We start from the raw sequence: 22416 nt of genomic DNA on the forward strand, positions 1-22416 counted from the left end.
CTGGTACTTTTTCACCAGCCAATCTCTGGACATCCCCATGAAAACTCTGGGGCTCCCCTGGGAGACTGTCACATGATGTTGGCACCCGTCCCCCCTTCGGCGGATTCCGAAGGAAATAAAAACTAAGTTTAGACTGACTTTTATCTCCAAAGGGTAAGGGAATCATTCGATGGTCGGCGACCATGAAACGATTTCTCTCTTTTTCGGTTGCATGTGAGGGGATGTGTTCTCGGATACATTCCTTTCATTTTACCGAGAGGATGTGTGCTTCACTGGCGGCGGAGAGGAGGCGGCAAACGTTCGGCCGAGCGGCATTATGCCACTCGCTAAGTAGCGAATGACTTCTTCGCAGTGACAGGTGCTGAGTTAGGCCCACAGTACCAAATGTTTAAGTTATTATATGCCATTGAAGAAAATAGCAATAACTATAATGAATAACCATGACTAATAGTGCCCATTGCATTGCTGGGCCAGACTAAATATAATCTGAATATATTCTAGAGCAATTTAAGGACAGTGTGTGCAGAGTTTTCCCTGAGAAAAGAGTCCAGGCGGGAATTGAACACTTCAATTTGCTCTGCATGGAAAATGATATTACACAGCACAACATGTCAGCATAGATCCTATCTCTTAGTATGAGCTGCAACATAATATATTAGCACAAAATATTACTTAACAAATCTGTTAGAAAGGCTGCAGGGCAAAAACGTAGTGACTCGTTTCAGTGAGAATTATCTTATTTAACAGGCGCATTAGAAAATAAATGAAGATACATAATCCCCAGCTCCCTGACCTACTTGATCAATTATAACATTTGAAGGACAGAAATTTTAATTTTTATAGGTCTCTCTGTGATCATGCTTAAAGAGACCACAGATCCCTAAAATACATGTAACTAATCCATACTACCTTTCTTATTTAAAGTCTAGTTTATGTTTGCTTCCATATAAAGCTTAAACAACCCCCTAGTTACATTATAATTGTTTAACTTGAGAACATGTCTTGATGTACATCATGAAAATGCGCAATTAAGCCAGCTGCACATCAGAACGATGTGTATCCCAGAGAATTTCCTGTGGCATTCGTAGCATGCCATCCTTAGAGATGTCTTCTGGTTAACCCGGCAGTGGGGCCAACCAGAAGGCATCACTAACAATGGCAGGTACATTCAAATCAGCCAAACACTGCCCAATATGCCTGATTTACCGTTCCACGACAAAACAGCCAGATATCAGTGTAGAGTGTAACCGGCCTAAGGTGCCAGTCTTACAGGCTACCTGCACTTTGAGTAGAGGGTGTGAAGAGTTTTTCTCGTTTTCAGTGATGACTGTATTTGTGCCCCAATATGCATCTACTCTGCTTGGAGGCTGTTGATAGCTAGGGATGAAAGATTGCTCGTTATGGGGTGAAATCAATTAATATAGCTAAAAAGTTGACATAGTAGCCGATATAAACAATTGTTAACACTATTATTATCGGTCATATCAATATATCAGCTAGTATGTATGGGGCTTTAGAAGGACGGGCTAATGAACAAAATGGTGACTGTGCCCCCAAATTGGAACATTTTGTATACAATCTAATGGTTTTACAAGGACTATGTATCTTCTTTATGACCAAATTCTATATTACTATTCTGACTTTAGCAACAGCTGTTCCAGAATAATTTACAAGTTTCTAGGTATTGTGGCACACCGAGGCCTAGGCACAATTAATCAATAGGTAAATCTGTTCTGGGCAATGACCCAAGGCATATGCCAACGGGAATACACCTGCTACCTGACATTTAGCAATGTTAGTGGCTATAATATATAGCATACATTTTACCTTTGTCGTAGATTTCCTTTAAGACACCCCTCTTGATGAGCTCCTCTCTGCTCTGTCTCATTGAGATCTTTCTCTCCAGTGCTATGATGAAAAAAAGCACAGAAGATTTAGGGTAAAGCAAACACATGATAAATCAGTTCATCGTAACAAGAACATAAAATGTAAGAACAGTAGTCAAAACATAATGGATGACAAAACGTCATAGATATAGATACATAGCCAGCAAATGGTTAACTCTTATACCTTTGTTTCAAAATCAATTCATAAACTTCAAATGTTCATTAACGATCAAGATAAGGTCTTTCAATCATGTACTTCAACTAAGTAGAATTAACAATTTACTACAGGTAAATGAGATGAAGTATAGGTATAGAGAAAGAACTTGCAAAGCAACAGAATTTAACATCCTAGTACAGTAACAAAGAAACCTCTACCTAAACTACTTGCCCATCTATTACATTATTTAATGTTTGTTAAATGCATTCACTGCTTTGGATTACTATGTATGTTTAATGGCTATAGCCAGAGGCTTTGCTGCAGTCTGGCAGGCATGGTTCCATGTCATGGGGAAATTAGTGTCAACAGTTGTAGAAGTATAGTGGTGTAGTTCACTTACAGCGGGGGTTCCTTATGGAATAGCCAGTGGACCACAGCTAAAAGTACTGTGGCACTATGGCAAACCCTGGAAGAACTAGATGAATTGCATTTTTATTGAATAAATTGTGGGTAATCCAATTAGGTGTGAGTTTTCAGTTGTTTTGTGAAACTAGAATTCACACTAATGCACACTCCTGAGAATTTTCTAATCCAATTAAAAATGCCTATTCATGGTGCTCGCAGCAGGGGTTTGCGAATTGTCAGCCATATGCAAGGTGAGAAAAGTGCATGAAAAAGTGAGATGACCTTCCTGGACCATCCAAAAAAACGCCAATTTAGTTTTCAGAATCATACAGAAGGCTAAATGGCTGATTTGTCAAGATGGTACTTGTTTCCTAGCACGGCCACAATCGTGTGGATCGTGTACCTTTAAGTTAAGGTACACGATCCACACGATGGACCCGATTTCCTTTGAAATCAGGTCCATTTTGCCGGCAAAGGTTCAAAATCGGGGGCATCGCGTCGGTCGGGACCATTAACATTGGTCCCGACGTGACCGACGCGATGCCCCCGATTTTGCCATAGGCTTCAATGTTAAAATATTTTTTAACATTGAAATCGGGAGGATCGCGTCGGTCTTGTGCCATTATAATGGCACAAGATGAGATGGACTTGATTAAGTCCATCTCACCTTTAAAAAAATGTGAAAAATGTGAAATGGGCCAATATGACCCATTTCACATTATAGATGTCCCCGTCGTCACCCCACGATAGACGCCAACCCGAAGCGTGGCGAGCGCAGCGAGCCCGCGAGGGGCGGCGGTGCATGTCCTCCGACCTTTTCATTCCCCTACTATCCACGTCGGCGTGGAGTTGAGAATAGAATAGTGTGGCGAGCGCAGCGAGCCACCGAGCCCGAAGCGTGGCGAGCGCAGCGCGCCCCGCGAGGCGACGCGTATAACTTCACAGGTATACGCGTCCCCTCGCGGGGCTCGCCACACTATTCTATTTTCAACTCCACGCCGACGTGGATAGTAGGGGAATGAAAAGGTCGGAGGACGTGCACCGCCGCCCCTCGCGGGCTCGCTGCGCTCGCCACGCTTTGGGTTGGCGTCTATCGTGGGGTGGGGTTTACGTCGTTAAATTTGGGGGGCTAGGGAATATTTTACATTGAATCCAATTTAAAATCGGGTCCCAGGGACCCGATTTACATTTCATTCAATCAAAAAATCGGGTCGGTCGCGTCGATCGCATCGCATGCGACCAAATCGCATGCGATGCGATCGACCCGATTTTTCCGACACGACCACCCCGATGTAAATCGGTGTGGCCGTGCTAGGAAACAAGTACCGTCAAGATTTTTTAAAAAGATGAAAAATTCTAAAAAGTGAACTTTTGTTTTTATTTACTTACATACAAATACACAAACATGCTTTGAACACATTAAGCAACAAAATAGTTTTTTGGGGGAAATTTGGAACCATTTTTTTAAAAATGCAAAAATTAAATGTCATTGTTTTGTGAGTTGCTAATTGGATTGCAAACTGAATTGGCAATACAAATTTGTACATGGAAACTTGCATATAATTGGATTGACCGGATTGTGTGTGGTGTCTTTCAAAATAACTATAGCAATGCTTGCAGCACAAAGCACAGCTTCATCACATGATATTTTCCATGAACAGTACTTCAGTGATCCAAGGCCAATGTATTCTTCAGTGACTGTATATATGACCAATTTAACTCATACTTATCTACTTTTTCTTGTTCCTTTCCAGGAGAAATCTACATGCACTTCGGGGCGGGGTGGACTCTGATGTAATCAAGCCCTGCCCCATTTCAGCCAAATGCCATGATTCCTGGGTCTGCGACACTCACCGAAGCTCTGCGATTGGCAGTATTTGATTCCGAGGTTTCTCCATATTGTGCCTCACTTATTCACAAGTCTCATGTTGGCGTTTAAGGGATTTCTGCACAGCTAAGGTAAACCTGAATTTGGTTTACTACAGACAGCACTGTAGGGCATATTCAATGTTTCCTGATAATTTAGATCCACGTAAATATCATCCATTTTCATGCAGAATAAATGGAATATCACTCCATCTATTCAACCTTTTTCAACAATCCAAAAATCAGAAAAGAGCTGAATCTGCGAATACGTGTTTTTTTTCTGCAAAAAACAGCCACCAATTCGCAAATTTAGAGGTCGTTTTTGTGGACGCAGATTCAGCTTTTTAAAGAGTCAAATCTGCAGCAGTGAATCCTGTCCTTGAATAGATGCTGGACAATATTTCCAAGTGCTGAAAATATTGTCCAGCATTGAATACTTTGTCAGTTTATTTCTTCCCTTATTTAAAGCCCTGACTGTGCATGTGAGTGCCAAGGAAGTAAATTACAGAGTAACTGCAAAATGCTTCTTTACAATATGTATACTTGTCAGTACATATGCTGTGTGACAAGATGCAACCAATAGTATAGTTATATTTCAAAACCACTGAGTATTAAAACAAATAAATAGCTATTTACACCACCTCCTCCACTCAGAGCTGTATCTAGTTACTGTACATGCCATTGACTCATTAAGAGGACTGTTTTAGCACACTATGCTATAATTATGTGTAGCTTAGAAACATAGAATTTGATGGCAGATAAGAACCATATGGCCCATCCAGTGTGTCCATTAGGGTATTGGTGTTAGAGATGGGGTTTGGGTTTATGGTATTTGTGATAGGGTATTAGGGTTGTATTTGGGGTAAGGGTATTAGGTTTAGTTGGAAGTATGGGGATGGGGTATTAGGGATAGGATATTAGGGTTGGTTACCATACCACCCAACATTTGACAACGTTGAAGAGGGCCAAATACGTGCACCTATATTAAGAGGGTGTGGCCTCATGCTTAGGGGGTACTGTAGCACTTTCTGTACAGAACCACTGTCGGGGCATGGGCACCACACTCCCAGGTTGTGAATCAAGGTGGCCGACATTCTCCTTCTGGCAAGGGTTGCTCCGAGCTATGAGCAGCATAACTTTCAGATGCATCACTGTTCTGGATGAGTGCCAGTCAGCAAAAGATGTCACTGTATTAGACGTGGGGCATGTCAAGTGGCAGGATATTTTAGCAGTGTGTGGCATATTGTGTAATGGGCATTACAATGTGCGGCATAATGTGTAAGAGGTATAACAGTGTTTGGCATAATGTGTAATGGGCATTACTGTGTAGTTTAATGTATACGGCATTACAGTGTGTGGCATAATATGTGAGGAGCATTATGGTGTGTGGCATAATGTGTAAGGGGCATTAAATTGTGTGGTATAATGGGTAATGGGTTTTACTATAGGGAGAAAAAATGACAAATAATGTAATGGACATGAATCAGGAGCAAAGATATAGTGTTAGGGACTGTTTAAGGAAAGGAGGACCCGAAACTGATATTTTGCCTGGGGGCCCATGAGGTCTAAGTCAGGCTCTGCTGCTCAGGACCTGTTCTGCACATGTGCAAAATGGGTCCAGCACATACGCAGATGCACAACAATCTCAGTAGTACACAAACCATTAAGAGGTCTAAAGAGACCTCTAGAAAACCTACTTTTAAAATAATAAATAATTGGAATACCTTAGAACCAATAAAATATCAAAGACACAAAACCTTTACACAAATGATTAGCCAACATGTTGTTTTAATATTTTGGAAATATTTCTTTTGCAGGCAACTTCTTGCGACAACGTTTTGATAACAGGAAGACACTGACAAAAGTCCCCTGCAAGTTCTCTCTGATCTTCTGTCCATGGAGAATTTGAATAATTCATTTACTATTTTAAGACTTTAATGTGGGTTGTGCAGCTGTAGCTATTTTTCCATCCTACCAGCTTACACACTTGAAACAGCTTTCAGTGTTCAGAATGAAATGGTAGGAAGATTACTCCTTCACCTCATCTGTCATCCACTTTACAATATCTTAAGCAATCTCCATCACGCTCCTGTTGCAACCAGTCCAAGAGCCTCAGTCATACCCAGCTCCATTTTAGAAACTTTATTTAAGGACGGATTCTAAAAAGAAAACTGTGTACTGTGATAACCCAAAGTGTCAACTAGGGCCTGATTCAGAACAGTTTACTAGGTTGCGTACACTCCCAGCCTAAAGAACAGGTCAGCGCCGCCCGAATACCCTCGCTTGTAAGTGGATGAAGGGGAGAGAACTAATTTGATGGTCGCTGACCACTGAATGATTTATCTCCCCTTCAGTAATAAAAGTCAGTCTAAACTGACTTTTATATGTGCTGCAGATCACCGAAAAGGAGGTGGGCGCTGATGTCATGTGATGTCAGCCACCCACCCCGTGCAGGCATTGACCCGCCTGAGTTCCCAGGGGAATGCCCAGCATTATCAAGGGGACACCTTTTGAACACTTGGTGCTCCCCTGCCCCAGCCCTTCCTCAACAAAGCGAACGCCTCCGCATTTGATAAGGGGGTCTGCACATGCGCATGTGCAGACCTCCAACATCGGAAATGAGGCCGAAGGCGGCCCTGTCGGATCAGACTAGAATTAGGCCCATAGGGCAATGCAACACAACACAAAGTTATTATTCTGCAATCTTACACAGTCATGGAGAACCTGTTAACATTTGGGGAATAAAGGTGGCATTTAATATATGCAAAGTTAAGCATAAAGGCGTCTGAGACATTGGGAAAATAAAACACCCTCAAAATGCCTTAGGTCACATGCTATCATCAAGGAGGCTGTGTAGATCATCTAAGGGTGGAACAGAGGTGGCAACTGCAATGATAGTCAAACAATATGGTTCAGTATTTTGCGTTGGCATTGGTGTTTGGTGAGAAGGCCCTCCTCAGTAGTACTTTGTAAATTCCATAGTGGCAGATTCCCAACAAAGCATGGAAGCCAAGTATAGGTGACACCTGCTGGATGGTAGCACAGCAAGCTGGCATTTTCTTTCTCAAAGCAGCTGATATTTTAGGTGGAGGTGGAAGCATTTGCAGGTGGTGATTTGCATGCAGAAATGTAGAACAGGTTGGGGTTACTTGCCTAAGGATGTTAATCACAACTGCTGCCCGCACGACTGCCCCCCCCCCCCCCCTTGCACGCCGAGTTCCACCACACACGTACAAATGGATGTTTAGCATTAACATCCATTCGCAGCACACGTGTAGGGAGGAACTCATTCGATGATCGCCGACCAGCGAATGATTTCGAAGGTCGAACGCGCGGGGGAGCGATCAAATCAGAAATCACCCCCTAACTGTGGTCTGCAGAGAGATTTCAGCTTTGGGACCAGCTGGCTGTAGATAAGTGGTGGCAGTGACACTATTATGAGGTCTATGCAAAAACGGTCTGATGCTTCTAGTGGATGGATCTACAGCTATGCTTAACTGCCTATGACTACTGGGGCTGTGGACAGTTGTGAAGAAGGGGGCTGCCAATAATGGTGTGCCTAGGAGCAACCTGAGCTTTAAAATGGGTATGCGTCAACTTGTTGACAGTAAAAAGGTGGACAGTCATTAGGTCCACCACTATTGGTCAACAGGCCAAATGTCGACACACCAAAAATGTTGAAATGCATTTGAGGGACATAGACAAAAGGTCAACACAAGCAAAAGGTCAACATGGAAAATGTTGACATAATGGTTTTTCTATTTTAGTGTCTTTGACAAATGTCGACACGGCCACGTATTAGTTTACCACTTGGCTCGCCATGCATTGGGCACGGTGCCTCGCTGTGCTCAGGACACAATTGTATCCCCCCTCCATGTCCACTGGGTTGGTAAAGTATGAACAAGTCATTTTTAAAAAAACAAATCGTCAAAACCTAATATTGACCTTTTGTATATGTCAACCTTTTTGATGTGTAAACCTTTGACCCTGTCAACCAATAGTGGTTGACCTAAATACTGGCTATGTTTTTACTGTCGACAAGTCGACTGCATCCCCTTTAAACCTGCCTCCAAAGTTCCTGTTACTTACTTTACTTTTAAAGTATCCAGACGCCTGATCAGTACATCAACACTTAAGGTGTGTACACATGGGCCCTCATTCTGGTCAGTACGCTACGTTGCGAATTTGCGACTCCGATGCGTAAGATGCAGATCTTCTCTGCGAGCGCCCTTGGAGACTTGCATCGTCTCCAAGGCGCTTACAGTGGGGGGTCATGCAGGAGGCGTGCAGGGGGCGTTCGCATGCCTTTTCAGGGCGTACTAACAAAAATACTGGGTGCACTCAGGAAACCACCGGGCATCCCCATGCAAAGGAGAGCGGCTTCACCAGATGTCAGCTGCCCACCCTGTTCTTGGAGTGGGGCGCCCTTAATCTAAGTCAGCAAAGAGTCAGCGACCATTCAATGATTTCGGTCACCCACGCAAGGCTGTGAGTGGATGTTTATGCAAAACATTATTTCGCAGGCCTGCTGGGACATTCGGCGACCAGCGGGGGCAGGCATACATATGTCCGTCGTTAGTTGGCTCACAAAGCAGTGAAAGACCACTGCTTTGCGAGTCAACTAGAATCAGGGCCATGGTTAGATGTGGAATACGATTCAATTTCTACCATATAGTCTTGCCTGGCAATACTTTTCGATTTCCACTAAACGGTAACTCACATCGGGATCGAATCTGAATCAAATTCTGCTAAAAGCATTCAGTGTGCATTCGATTTCAATTCCATTTTGACTATATAGTCAAAACTGAAGGTACTTATGTATTATCTGGGCTCCCATGTTAAATGCACCCCATTTTTTCATACCCCTACTATCCAACTACGCATGGAGTTGATTTCATATAGTGTGGCGAGCGCAGCGAGCCACCGTGCCCGAAGCTTGGCGAGCGCAGCGAGCCCCGCGAGGGGACGCGGTCTCATTAGAAAAACGGGAGCCCAGATATTACATAAGTACCAAACGAATGTTATATCTAACCATGTGTACACAGCAATACTTTAACATGGAGCTAGTCCCCCTTTTGCAGCTATAACAGCATCCACTTTTCTTGGAGGCTTTCCACAAGACTGTACATTGTTTCTGTGGGAATATGGGCCTATTCATTCTGTCATGCAATGATGTTGGAGGAGAAGGTCTTGCTCACAATCTCCTTTCCAGGATATCTGAAAGGTGATTGATGGGGTTGATGTCAAGACTCTGTGGCAAGTTCATCCACACATGGACATGTCTTTATAGTCCATGTTTTGTGCACTTTGGCACAGTCATGTTGGAATAGAAAAGGGCCTAACCCAAACACCCATTCATTATCCCTCCTCCACCATCCTTTACAGTTGGTATAATGCAGTCAGGCAGGTAACTTTCTGCCTGCCTTCAACAAACCCAGACTAGGCCATCTGTCTGTCAGAGAAGCATGTTTTGTCATGCAACAGAACACATTTCCACTGCTCCGCAATCCAGTGTCTGTGTGATTTACACCACTCTATCTTTCCTTTGGTATTGGACTTGGTGATTTGAGGTCTTGCATGCAGCTGATCAGCCGTGGAACACCATTCCATTAAGCTCCTGTTGCCCAGTTTCTGTGCTTACATTAATGCCAGTAGTACATTATTTGGCCATCTTAAAAAAAAAACACACGCGAGAGGATTGCATCTATGTAGTGCCTGTTTTTCTCCATGTTTCTATGACAAATTGGCCATAACTAAGCAGTTACAGTAAGGAACATTATCCAAAGCCTCTTATAGCCTACAGCACAATGACTCCAAGAACACACTAAAGCAGTGGTTCCCAAACTGTGTGCCGTGGCTCCCTGGGGTGCCTCGGGACACATGAAGGGGTGCCCTGGGTTGGTGGTCCAGGACCAACTAAAATTATTAATGGTTAAGTATTTATCTGAAAAAGCAGTGCTGGTGGCTGCCTATCATAAAATGTGTACAAACAGAAGCAAACCCTGTCATTTATCACATAACTGACACAAAAAATCGCATATAAACACAATCTAATTAAAAAAAATTGGCATAGGGGTGCCGTGAAAAAATTCTGATACTCTAGGGGTGCCTTGATTAAAAAAAGATTGGGAACCCCTGCACTTAAGAGCAATATCAACATGTCAGTATTTCCTAGAAAAATAAATTAATTCATACTACATTGTGTAAACAGAAAATACTGCCTAAAGAAATCATATTAGAATGTACTGCTTTAATATAGATAAAAAAAAATAACTATTGTGTCCTTTAAGAAAGGACACAAACCCCTGTAACAATGTAAGGTCAATGTTACAGATGCCCAGGTAGAACCTTCTGTTATCAATCACATATTTCATTTATTTATAGAAAAGCAATGAAGATTAAACTGCAGCCGTCTTTTGCTGTTATACTGTATAAACAATCATATGTGGAATTAAAAAATACATATAGGTTTCAGGAAAGTAGAATTATGCTACTGAGAAAATCCCATAAGCATAAAAAGCAGCGCTACACCAGTGTATAATAAAAATAACCACATTTAACCCCTTGAGTGGTATGCCCGGAAATTTTCTGGGCTCAGCTGCGCTGCCGCAGCGGGCTGTCCCGGAAAATTTCCGGGCATACCACAAATATGAAACAGGTATGCGCCAGTGGTGTCCAGGTGTGCACCACTGGCGCACCACCTCTTGAGCCCCCCGTTGCGTCCCCCAGCCCCCCCAATCACCTGTCCACCGGCTGTCACTGTGCTCCGGCGATCGTACGCCGGAGCTCTTCTGAAAAGCCTCTAGCCGCCTGTCATTTTGCAGGAATGACGTAGGCGGCAGGCTTGGGGATGTTCGGGGCGGCTCGGGGGGACTCGGGAGCACTCAGGCGCCCGAGTCCTCCCGAGCTGCCGCAAAACATCCCCGAGCCTGCCGCCTGTGTGATGACTGACAGGCGGCAGGGGGAAGTGGCGGCAGGGGATCTCCGGAGCTCTGGCGTACTAACGCCGGAGCGAAGGTGAGGGGGGGAGCCATGCCGACTGTGTCGACATTCGGGATAAAAAAGTGAAAACCCCCATGTCAACCTAATGCATGTGCTGACCTAATGATCCTGTTGACCTAACTCCATGTCCACCATCAGGTGTGTCGACCTTGATACATGTCGACCTTCAGTATAACTGAAAATAACTGCTCAAGTAGGTAAATACTGGCATTGCATGTGGATTGTGTGCCACTCAGAATAAGGCCCAGGGTTAAGTCTTAAACGCTTCTTCTTGTCAGCTGCATGTGCTATGTTGTAATGTCACTTATACAGATTTCGCCGGCTGCATTATGTGAGGTAAAACTTCCTGAGCCTAATCTATTTTTGAATAGAATAAGTAGTTTCAGAAAAACTATTGTTGTATAACCAGTTGCAATTAAAAACTTCCTGCTAGCTGTAAATTAAACTGGAAGTTTACTGTGGTTTTCTTTCATTATACAGATAAGTCATCATTACCACAGAACCCTATGTAGCGATTCTGGGAAAATTACACTCAATTTTTTCCACCCTTCTTGTCTCCCAACCTCAGATCCAGTTTTAAAGAAATTACTTACTTTCAGAGGAGGAAACAAGCAGTATCAATATTCGAGGCTTAACTTTAATGTTGCCTTATTCTCCCTACAATGTATATGGTATGCCATCACATTTAGAATGTTGACACCAGAATGTCAACATTGTAAAATGTCAATATCATAAATGTTAACACCTCAAAAATACCGAAAATACCGACAGAATGAGGACACACAATGTTCATATGGGATACTGAGCTCTCAATACATTGGGGAATAGAGGTCAGCCAACAGGAGACAGGCACATACATTTCTTCAACCTGGTTGTGCTGGCTCCTCCCCTCTACTTTCCGTCCACTAGCCAGTTAAGGAAAGTGTGCCCGAAGGAAGGATGAACGTATGTGAGGTAGGATTAAACATTAACAAGCAATGTGGTGAGATTCGCAACAGCACACCACAACAATCACAACAACATACTTAACTAAATTTAGTTAATCCCGTTATTGTAATATTTTAACATAACAATAACCACTACTGTAGTAAGTAGCAACAAGTCACCAAAACTAAGGTGCTTAAACTCAGGGTTTCCAACCTGTAGGGTACAAAGCAGAATTCTTAACCCACTGTCTTGCAACCTGCAAGAACAGTTGGAACAAGATCACAAGGAATTGCTATCAGGACACTGCACTGAGGTGGGTGCTCAGTATCCCATATGAACTTCATGAAAAGGATTTACCAATAGATATCAAAATTTTCAATATCATTCATATAGGATACTGAGGTCTCAATATATTGGGGATGTCCGAAAGCTTCCAGAAGGGGCGGGAGCCTGTTGCAACACCGCCTGCCCAAACTGGGTATCATCCTTGGCAAAGCGTCAAACTTGTAAAACTTGACGAAAGTATGTTGACCTGACCAAGTAGCAGCTCTACAAAGCTGCAATGCTGAAACACCCCGAGCAGCCGCCCAGGATGCGCACACCGCTCTTGTGAAGTGAGCTCTCACAGAAGCCGGTACAGACAAATGTGCTGCCCCATAGGCCTGCTGTATGGTGGAACAGAGCCACCTAGCAATTGATTGCTTGGAAGCCGGGCAGCCTTTCTTTTGTGTGTCATAAAGCACAAACAGGCACTCTGTCTTACGGACACGAGCAGTCCTCCTGGTGTAAGTCCTAAGGGTCCTGACCACATCTAAGGATTCAGGGATATCCTGATGCCCTAAGCTGGAAGGCACCACAATCAGCTGGTTCAAATGGAATGCCAACACAACTTTAGGCAAGAACTGTTGTCTTGTCCTAAGCTGCGCCCTATCCTGATGAAATATCAGGTAGAAGCTCTTACAGGAAAGAACGCTTAGCTCGGACACCCTCCTGGCCGAAACCAAAGCCAACAACATCACCGTCTTCCAGGTGAGGTATTTCAACTCCGTTGAATCCAAAGGTTCAAACCAAGACGACTGAAGGAAGGCTAGAACCACTTCCAGGTCCCACGGTGCCATTGGTGGCACAAAGGGGCTGTGTACGCAGTACTCCTTGTGAGAAGGTCTGGACTTCTGGAAACGCAGCCAACTTCTTTTGGAAGAAGATGGAAAGGGACAAAATCTGAACTTTTAAGGACTCGAGATGGAGGTCCAAGTCTAAACCTGACTGCAGAAAATGTTCCAGTCCGCTGGCGGAAAACTCAACTTCTCACACCATGCCATGTATCTACGCCATATCTTGTGATAGTGTGCCGCTGTCACCGACTTCCTGGCCTCGGTCATAGTAGTAATGACTGAGGAATGAAATCCCTTTTGAGCTAAGATCTGCCGCTCAACTTCCAGGCCGTCAAACGAAGCCGCCCTAAGTCCTGGTAGACAAATGTGCCTTGAACCAGAAGATCCCTTCTGCGAGGCAGTTGCCACAGGTCTTCTACTAGCATGTTTAGCAGACTTGCATACCATACCCTTCAAGGCCAGTCTGGGGCTATCAGAATTGCCTCCACCCTTTGGCTTTGAATTCTTTTTAATACTCTTCCCAACTGCGGCAGAGGAGGGCACAGGTACACCAGATCGTACGACCACATTGTAGTCAGAGAATCCACTGCCTCTGCCTGGGGATCTCTTGTCCTCGAGCAATACTTGTCGACCTACTTGTTGACCCTGGAGGCCATTAGGTCTATCTGCGGCACTCCCCACAGATCCACAATTCTCTGAAATACCTGGGGATGTAATCCCCATTCCCCAGGGGGAAGGTAGTGGTGACTGAGGAAGTCCGCTTTCCAGTTGTCCATCCCGGGGATGAAGATAGCAGATATTGCCACTGCATGAAACTCTGCCCAGGAGAGGATCTTGGTGACTTCTCTTATGCAGGCTCTGCTCTTTGTCCCTCCTTGCCGGTTTATATATGCAACTGTCTTTGCGTTGTCCATCTGGACCTGAATCACCCGATTTTCCATGAGGGAATGAGCCTGCAGTAGAGCGTAGTAGCCCGCTCTCAGCTCTAAGTTGTTGATGTGAAGCTGAGCTTCCCATGGTGACCATTTCCCTTGAATCTGCACCCCTTGTGTCACCGCACCCCAGCCCTGGAGACTGGCGTCTGTTATTAATAGGAACCGGTCCTGGGTTCTGAATCTCCGTCCCGCCAGGAGATTTGGAGAGTGAAGCCACCGCTGTAGAGACTGTTTCGTCCGAACTGAAAGGTGAATTAGCCTGTGTATATGGACGTGTGACTCGGACCAGTTGCTCAACAGGTCCCATTGGAACACTTTGGAGTGGAATCTCCCGAACTGACTGCACAGAGGGATTGGTGGGGGAGGGAATCCCTCTGTGCATTGCCCAAACACAGAGTTCACTGATTTGTCCCAACCCCACCACACCTCTCCCCGTTGCCTACGCTTGTGTCCACTGTGCCAGCTGTCAGCAGACACATCAGTGAGAGCTGCACCAACACTGATTCATCTCCATAAAGGAACTATACAGATGGAACCGCTGTCAGTGTGGCTCCCATCACGCCGTCCACTGACCCGTGCCGTACTCCAGAATGAGGCACGCACGCACAAGACACTTGTGTGCCCCATTCTCGGCAATGGGAGGCGTGAGCATGTGAGGTGCGAACATGTGAGGCCTGAGCATGTGAGACTCCTGCACGTCCCAGTCCCGCTGCCCGCCAGCTCTAGCGATACGGCGAGCTGGCGGTAACACAGAGAGAGAGGTAACACTCTATCTGTATATAGCCATTTTTCATAGATGACATTTATATACTTTTATGGCTTTCGATGTGAACTACGTGGGAGCGCGCATCGCATTGCAAGCCAAAAGAAACACAGTACGATGAGAACTACACATGATGCATTTTGAACTAAAAAGGTAAAAACACATTCAACCATCGCACCGTGTGTGGGCACCATCAGACAGTCAGAGACACAGGAAAGAGGGAGATTTGAGTATTAGGTACTTATGTAATATCTGGGCTCCCGTTTTTCTTGTGAGACCGCATCCACTCGCCACGCTTCGGGCACGGTGGCTCGCTGCGCTCGCCACACTATATAAAATCAACTCCATGCATACTTGGATAGTAGGGGTGAAATAGAATAGATCGTTATATTGAAAAAACATTATAGTACATACTACATACTACTATACACTACATTTGTCGTATAATGAACTGTATTTGTTAGAAACTGCGCTTTATTTTTTCCTTTTTTTGTGTAACATCTGCTACAACAAATCCCAGTTATGGAGAACTAACCTTCTGAACTCATCCGCTCAAAAGACTGTTGCTGTTAACACACCTGTCCGCATATTCCACTAATGTTTGTGGATACAGTTGTTTTGTAGACTATATATAGGGTATGATTAGGCAGCATGACGCAGCATGGCCAAATACATCTAAAAATATTGCCAGCAAGCGGCTAACATAATGTGTAAGGGAAATGACCACACAACAGGTGGAGCATTGTCACTGCTTAAGGATTAAGGATTAAGCAGACCACACATGAAATAAAATACATGCTAAGGTATATGCAATTAATTAATCATTACAACAAACAGTAATTGTTGTGTGCAAAATATTTTTTGTTTGAGTTATATTGAGATATATTTTGTTTATTTTAAACTAATAAAGAAAAAATAATCTCTTTGCATCAGTTGGTAAAGATGAAGTATTGCTCGTGGCTTGTATCATTTATTTTTTTCTTGTAAGGTACAGTGGGTAAGAAACCAGTTTGATTATACAGTGTAAATGATTGCCGCTTTAAAAAGACTGGAGATTTCTTACCAAATCTCTCACTTTCTGAATCTTCATCCTATTAAATTTAGGTTTTCCAAAAAGAAGCAATATATGGGATGCTGGAAACCAGCCATCGGTCTCAATGCCGACTCCAGAATCCCGACTGCCAGCATCCTGATCATAAGTAAGCCGGAGCAGGTTAGGTTTAGGCCCTAGAAATAAGGGGGGGGGGGGGTCAGGTTTAGGCAGTAGGGGGTGACTTAGTGTTAGACATCAGGGGGAAGTGTTAGGGTCAGGCTGCGGGAAGGAAAAGTTAGGGTTAAACACTAAGCAGGTTTAGGCTATGGGGGGAGAAGATTAAGGTCAGTCTGCAATAAGGTAGGGTCAGGTTTAGGCGCTAACTGGGAGGGTTAAGGTTAGGCATGTTGTACGGAGGGGAAAAAATGGGGGAAGACAGGGAGTATATGAAATATGCACCAAGTGGTATTTCAGCATCTAAAGATGCACCAAGAGGTGATTCAGTGTCTAAAGAGGCACTGAGAGGTATTTCAGTGTCTAAAGAGGCACCAAGCGGTATTTCAGCATCTAATTATGCACCAAAATGATTTTCAGCATGTAAAGATGCACTGAGCGGTATTTCAGCATCTAAATATGCACCAAGCAGTATTTAAGCGTCTAAAGATGCACCAAACGGTTTTAAACATCTAAATATGCTCACAGTGGGCATCTCAGTCCTTCCATGTTCAGACACATGGATGCACACCAGGAACCTGATCCATAAAGTCGCACAAGTTACACCAGCAAAATACACTCATATGTGTTGTTTTAGAATTTTTAATTTGACATAAACATGTGACATACAATAACTAGCTCGATTTCGGCTAAAAATTCATACGATTCACCTAAAAATTCAGCCGTATTTTTTTCATAGAATACAGAATTTAGTTTGTGCCTGTATCATTTCAACAACACAAGCTCAAAGCATGAAAGCATATCAGAGACTCATCACTAGCATGGATGGATGGTATGAACAAAGCAATCTGTCTGCATGTCTGTCTTGTAACTGTAAGCACTGTATACAGTACATTACATTTTTAACTGTGTGAGTACTAAATTGAAAGCCAAAGTGATATTATAATATGAACAACATAAAAGATGTTAACGCAACCTGTTTCCAGGTGATTTTTATCTCTGTAGGGCAGGGCTGGGCAATTGCGGCCCTCCAGATGTTGATGAACTACACATCCCAGGATGCTTTGCATTAGTTTTGCTATGTGGCCATGCTGAAACTGATGCAAGGCATGCTGGGATGTGTAGTTCATCAACATCTGGAGGGCCACAATTGCCCAGCCCTGCTGTAGGGGATAGCACTGGTCAAGAATGTTTCCAACCTCATGGATATATGATGGTTTAATAGAGGGCATTAAAGAAACCCGTATGTGTATACATCTCACTGATTATAGGTGAGATTGCCGAGGAACATTTTGGTTTTGGTTTACCAGTCTGATTTTCATATAAAAAGTTGCCGTGTCCTCTTCTTATCTCCTGAGACTGTGAAGAGTTCACCATGAGGTATAATAGAAATAAAGAAGACATTCCATCATCTTATTTATATAATTAAAACAATTTCAAATATGATTATGCCTAAAGATCCCCAATATTTGAATTGTTTGTTTAGAAAATTCATATGGCAGTTGAAAAAGCCAAGGATTAGTTTACTTAAATTACAACAGATTGAAAGTAATGGGGGATTGAATTCTCCTAATATAACTTGGTCATTCATAGTGGGGGTGGCGTTAACAATGGGGGTGCATTTTACATAGTAATCACACATCGGGTCACATGCGATGCGATCAAAACGATCAAAATGGCATAAGATAAAAATTGAGGGCGCCGTGCTAGGAAACAAGTACCAACTTTTGCTGCAGCATTATTGGTTCATGGTTGTACACAGTTACCAACATCGTTCACACAGAATGCATTGTCTAACTGAGAGTAAGCACAGTACCTTATAATCAAGACATAACTATTTATTACACATAATTATATATTTCTTTATAAGCCGTTTCGCAAGAGATTAAACTAAGGTAGTGTTTACTGTTGTGTGACTTGCATCTCCAGCAGCTAGCAACAGCACACAACTCAGTAGTGAAGTATGAAGTAAAGAAAGAAGTAATCTAAACTGCAACTGCTCCTTAGTAAAGCTGTGTATGATTTAAAAGACAAGAACCCCAGCCCCCAAATTTGAATTAAATAATTTGGCTGAATGTTTTTGTCCATTTTCCTGAGTTTGAGAACAAATTGCTGACTGTTATTTGCTCCCATTTAGTACCAGATTTTCAGTCCAACCAACCGACTGGTTGGATGTAAATTGGTCTAGTACAGTGGTTCCCAAACTTTTTGAATCACGGTACCTTAGAGTATCTGATTTTATTCATGGCGCCCCTAGGCCAAAATAACTATAGAAAAATTATAGAAAACTAAGTGGATTGTGTTAACATGTTATCCTTGGGGTCTGTTATGTTATGTGGGCAGGATTTGCTTCTGTTTGTACATACATGTTATGATTGGCAGCCACTAGAACTTCTTGTGTCTATTACATTGACCATAAATAATTGGAAATGATCCTGGACCACCAACCCGGGGCACGCGCCCAAGTGTCCAGTGGGGGACCTCAGGGTGATATGGCACACAGTTTGGGAACCACTGGTCTAGTGTATGGCTAGAATAAGGAGTCACATACTATTTTACACAGTTCGTGTTGGATAACTTTTTCTCCTTCAATAAATATAACATCAAGTCATAATCATTTTGAATCAATTTTGTGGGAGAACCAAATGGTTTCTCTCCATGATGTCACAGCATAACAGAATGGGTTGTGTTTTTTTTATTTTTACAAGGAGTTTGGACAATGAGCACAGCTGCGCCTCCGACACCTGTGAATTTACGCTCCCAGGTTCTGATTGGCCCACAGGTCAATCAGTAAAACAAAAGGGGTGGCTATCAGTTGGTGAAACCATCAATGGTCATCCATTGCATAGTTGGTAAACAACCGATGGGCATTTGCCATATCACCATCGATTAAAACCACATTGATGGCCAACCCTACTGTCCGAATATGTTTACAAATGAAACTTAATACTGTGATTGGAGGACCACTGTTTTAATCAGTGATATCTGCAACAATGTTTATGTGTTGAAAACACTAGATCAAAATGGTGATATAACTAATTTTAACCATCATGCAATTTGTATTAGTGTTGTTACAAGCATATTTTAAATGATTGTAGGATTGTAACCATACCTCCTTAACTGTCCCAATTTAGACAAGGCAGGTGCTTCTGGTGCTCTCTCAATTGTTTTAGGTGATAAAATGTGTGGCGGTGATATAGAACTTTGAAAATGACAAGGTGCTTTATATGTCTAGAATATCTTTGGGCAAATGTTAGGACATGAAAAAATTTAAATGGAACACAATACAATTCTAGTCACTCATACCAGCTGCAGGATTACAAGAAAACAACAGTAATGAACTGAATACAGTATTTACCTATTGTGTTTTCAGATGTTTGACAAATCTGGTATTATTTTATAATGTTAGGAACACTCTGAGGCTCCACAGTATAATTGCGATAAATCACTGTAGTCTTGTGCTACAAGACTAAAACAGATGACATTTCATTGCTTAATAAACATGTGCCTTAATAGACATGTGCATATAATTATTCTGGATATGTATTTTATTCATAATCCTTATGAATTTCCTTTATTTGTTTTATAGAATGAGTTTGCATATAAATAGTATTCCATCTTATACCCCTTTCACACTGGCAACCTGGCAATTACCCGCCATTTTTGAGTATTGACCCCAATTCACACCATCCGCAAGTTACCGGGTTAAAGATTTTCAACCTGGGAATTTGCTGAAAAAGGTGGTCAAGAGCAGGGTCGGAGTGCCGGGATTTAAGACCCGTGCTGACCCTTTCACACCAAAGAAAAACTTTAACCCGGAAATTTGCTTCTGGTTCGTGATAGCATCCTGTTTGGTTCAGTTTTGCTCTGCCAATTAGTCCTGTGTAGCTCTGAGCACTGCTGAATGGTTGCAGCACCTATGTGAGTTCAGCCTGCAGCAAGAGATCTCCAGTAAGCCTTTGGTGCCCTGTTCCTGTTTTTCCATCTGATTAGTTCAGCCTGAGGTCTTCTGTATCCATGCATACGATTATGGATTCTCCTCCTTCCTGACAGCCAATCCTTGTAACACAGGAGGAATAAATATCCTGCATTCAGGACCAGTGATTGCTTTCAGCAACGTCATACCAAGACCCTATTTCTGGTCACACCTGTCTTTCTAGTTACCTGGTTCCTGTGTGCTGCCAGCATGTGTCTTTCATCTGCCACTGCTCATCTTCTAAGCAGCACCTGCACTACCTGTCCCCTTCCTGACCTCCAAGCCACATCCGGTATCCTGTTCCTGTCTGTCTTCCAGCTGCTCCCTGGACATTGTGAACCCCCCAGCCGCACACCGGAAGTGCATGGCTTTCCAGCCGCTTACTGGACACTGTCCACCACCTAGTCATTCACCAACCTGCCACAGCCGCTATTAGCGTATTATCATATTCCTGATTCCGTTTGCTACTGCGAGTCTCCTGCAAACCTGTACCAGCCTAGGTGTATCAGCTGCCATTCAGTTATAGTCCCAGCTCAGATGCCATCTAGACTCGGTCATTTATACTCTGCCACTAGTTTCCTGCTACCTTCCTGTTACAGTGTGCCTGTTATTTAAGTACCCTGTCATGTTGGCAGTTATTACTTTTGTTTTTTCACCTTGGGTTTTCTGCCAAGTTGGCTATATCCTGCATTTAGGAAAGTAATTTCTGTTATCCTCAGATTGTGTACCTTACTTTTATTTTTAATCAGTTATACTCTGGCATCCCTGGATACTGCCCTATTGTTATGCCTGCTATCAGCATATCTCAGGGAAGGGAGAGGAAGGAAGGGAGAAGGGAAGTAAAGGAAGAAGGGAAGGGAGAAGGGAAGGGAAGAAAGCAAGGGAGAAGAGAAGGGAGAAGAGATGGGAAGGGAGAAGGGAAAAGGGAAGGGAGAAGGGAAAAGGGAAGGGAAAAGGGAAGGAAGAAGGGAAGGGAGAAGTGAAAAGGGAAGGGAGCAGGGAAGGGACTTCATAATCAAATAAATTTAAGTGTTATTTCCATAATATATAGCGGAATACAAGCCCGAAGCGTGGCGAGCTGCGCTCATCACGCTTCGGGCTTGGTGGCTCGCTACGCTCGCCACACTATCTAAAGTCAACTCCACACCGACGTGGACAGTGGGGTTATGAAAAGGTCGGAGGACGCGTACCACTGCCCCTCGCCACGCTTCGGGTTGGCGTGATAGTGGGGGTGGCGTTGACAATGGGGGTGCATTTAACATTGTAAGCACCCATCAGGGTGCTTGTACAGTTAAAAATCGCATCGCATTGCATGCATCGTATGCCGCTATATTGCATGCGATGCGATTGTATAAGATGTACTACGATCAAAATCGGGGGCGCCGTGCTAGGAAACAAGTACCGAAAAGCTATACAATACATAAGTCCCTCAGAGGGTTATGCGTGTGGTACTTAAATATTATAGGTTTGCCTGAAGAGGTAAGTTTTCAGGGAACGCTTGAAAGTGGCGGAATTGATGGTCTATGTTAATACTGTATGTATATGACTGGCAATTCTAAGTCTAGAGTACCCTAATTTGACATCCAAATTTCCGTTTTCAGCCGGTGGCAGAAAACACATATCCACAAGCGCATCCAGGCACATGGGCAAACTGATGACTGCCAACTTGAGTACTGTTGACAAATCTTCAATCGTTTTATCTTGGATAGTGACTTCTCTTTTCACATTAACCGCTGTACTAGCTTCAAAAGAGTCAGACTATACAAGATATACTAATGTTACCAATAATATATATATATATATATATATATATATATATATATATATATATATATCTCTAGGGATTGAAAATATCATGTAGCAACTTGTTTAATGAGTATTCACCACTAAAAGACCTTTTAAAAAAGGCTCTAGTTAACATTAGACTGTCTAATTACATCTTAACTTTCTGAGAAAAATTAGCAAATATGAAATGTCAAGTGTGTTCTACCATTCATGTGAAAATAGAAAGACAAATTAAAGAAGACAGGGAATTTAAACCATTATAGAGATGCCTCAGTGACTCTGATCGCTCATTCACATAAGTCATTTAATTATATACCAATGAATGAAATGTTGTATGAAAAAGACACTGTTCCAAACCTTGACAGCCAAACACTGTCAGGTGCTGCAGGATA

The 22416-nt window shown here is 43.1% G+C and overlaps 1 protein-coding gene across 10 annotated transcripts in view; it reads right to left on the reverse strand.

The window, feature by feature from the left end:
• The window catches only part of PHACTR1 (phosphatase and actin regulator 1), a 320938-nt gene that overhangs the window by 58236 nt on the left and 240286 nt on the right, over nucleotides 1-22416 (reverse strand). For all 10 annotated transcript variants that reach the window (XM_083187909.1, XM_083187905.1, XM_083187902.1 and 7 more), the window contains one exon: nucleotides 1828-1908. In XM_083187909.1, coding sequence (XP_083044035.1) covers nucleotides 1828-1908 — 81 coding nt within the window. The remainder of the gene's footprint in view (nucleotides 1-1827; nucleotides 1909-22416) is intronic.

This window comes from Crinia signifera, chromosome 5 (genome assembly GCF_055691185.1).
Source record: "Crinia signifera chromosome 5, ASM5569118v1, whole genome shotgun sequence".
In the NCBI taxonomy this organism is placed as follows: domain Eukaryota; kingdom Metazoa; phylum Chordata; class Amphibia; order Anura; family Myobatrachidae; genus Crinia; species Crinia signifera.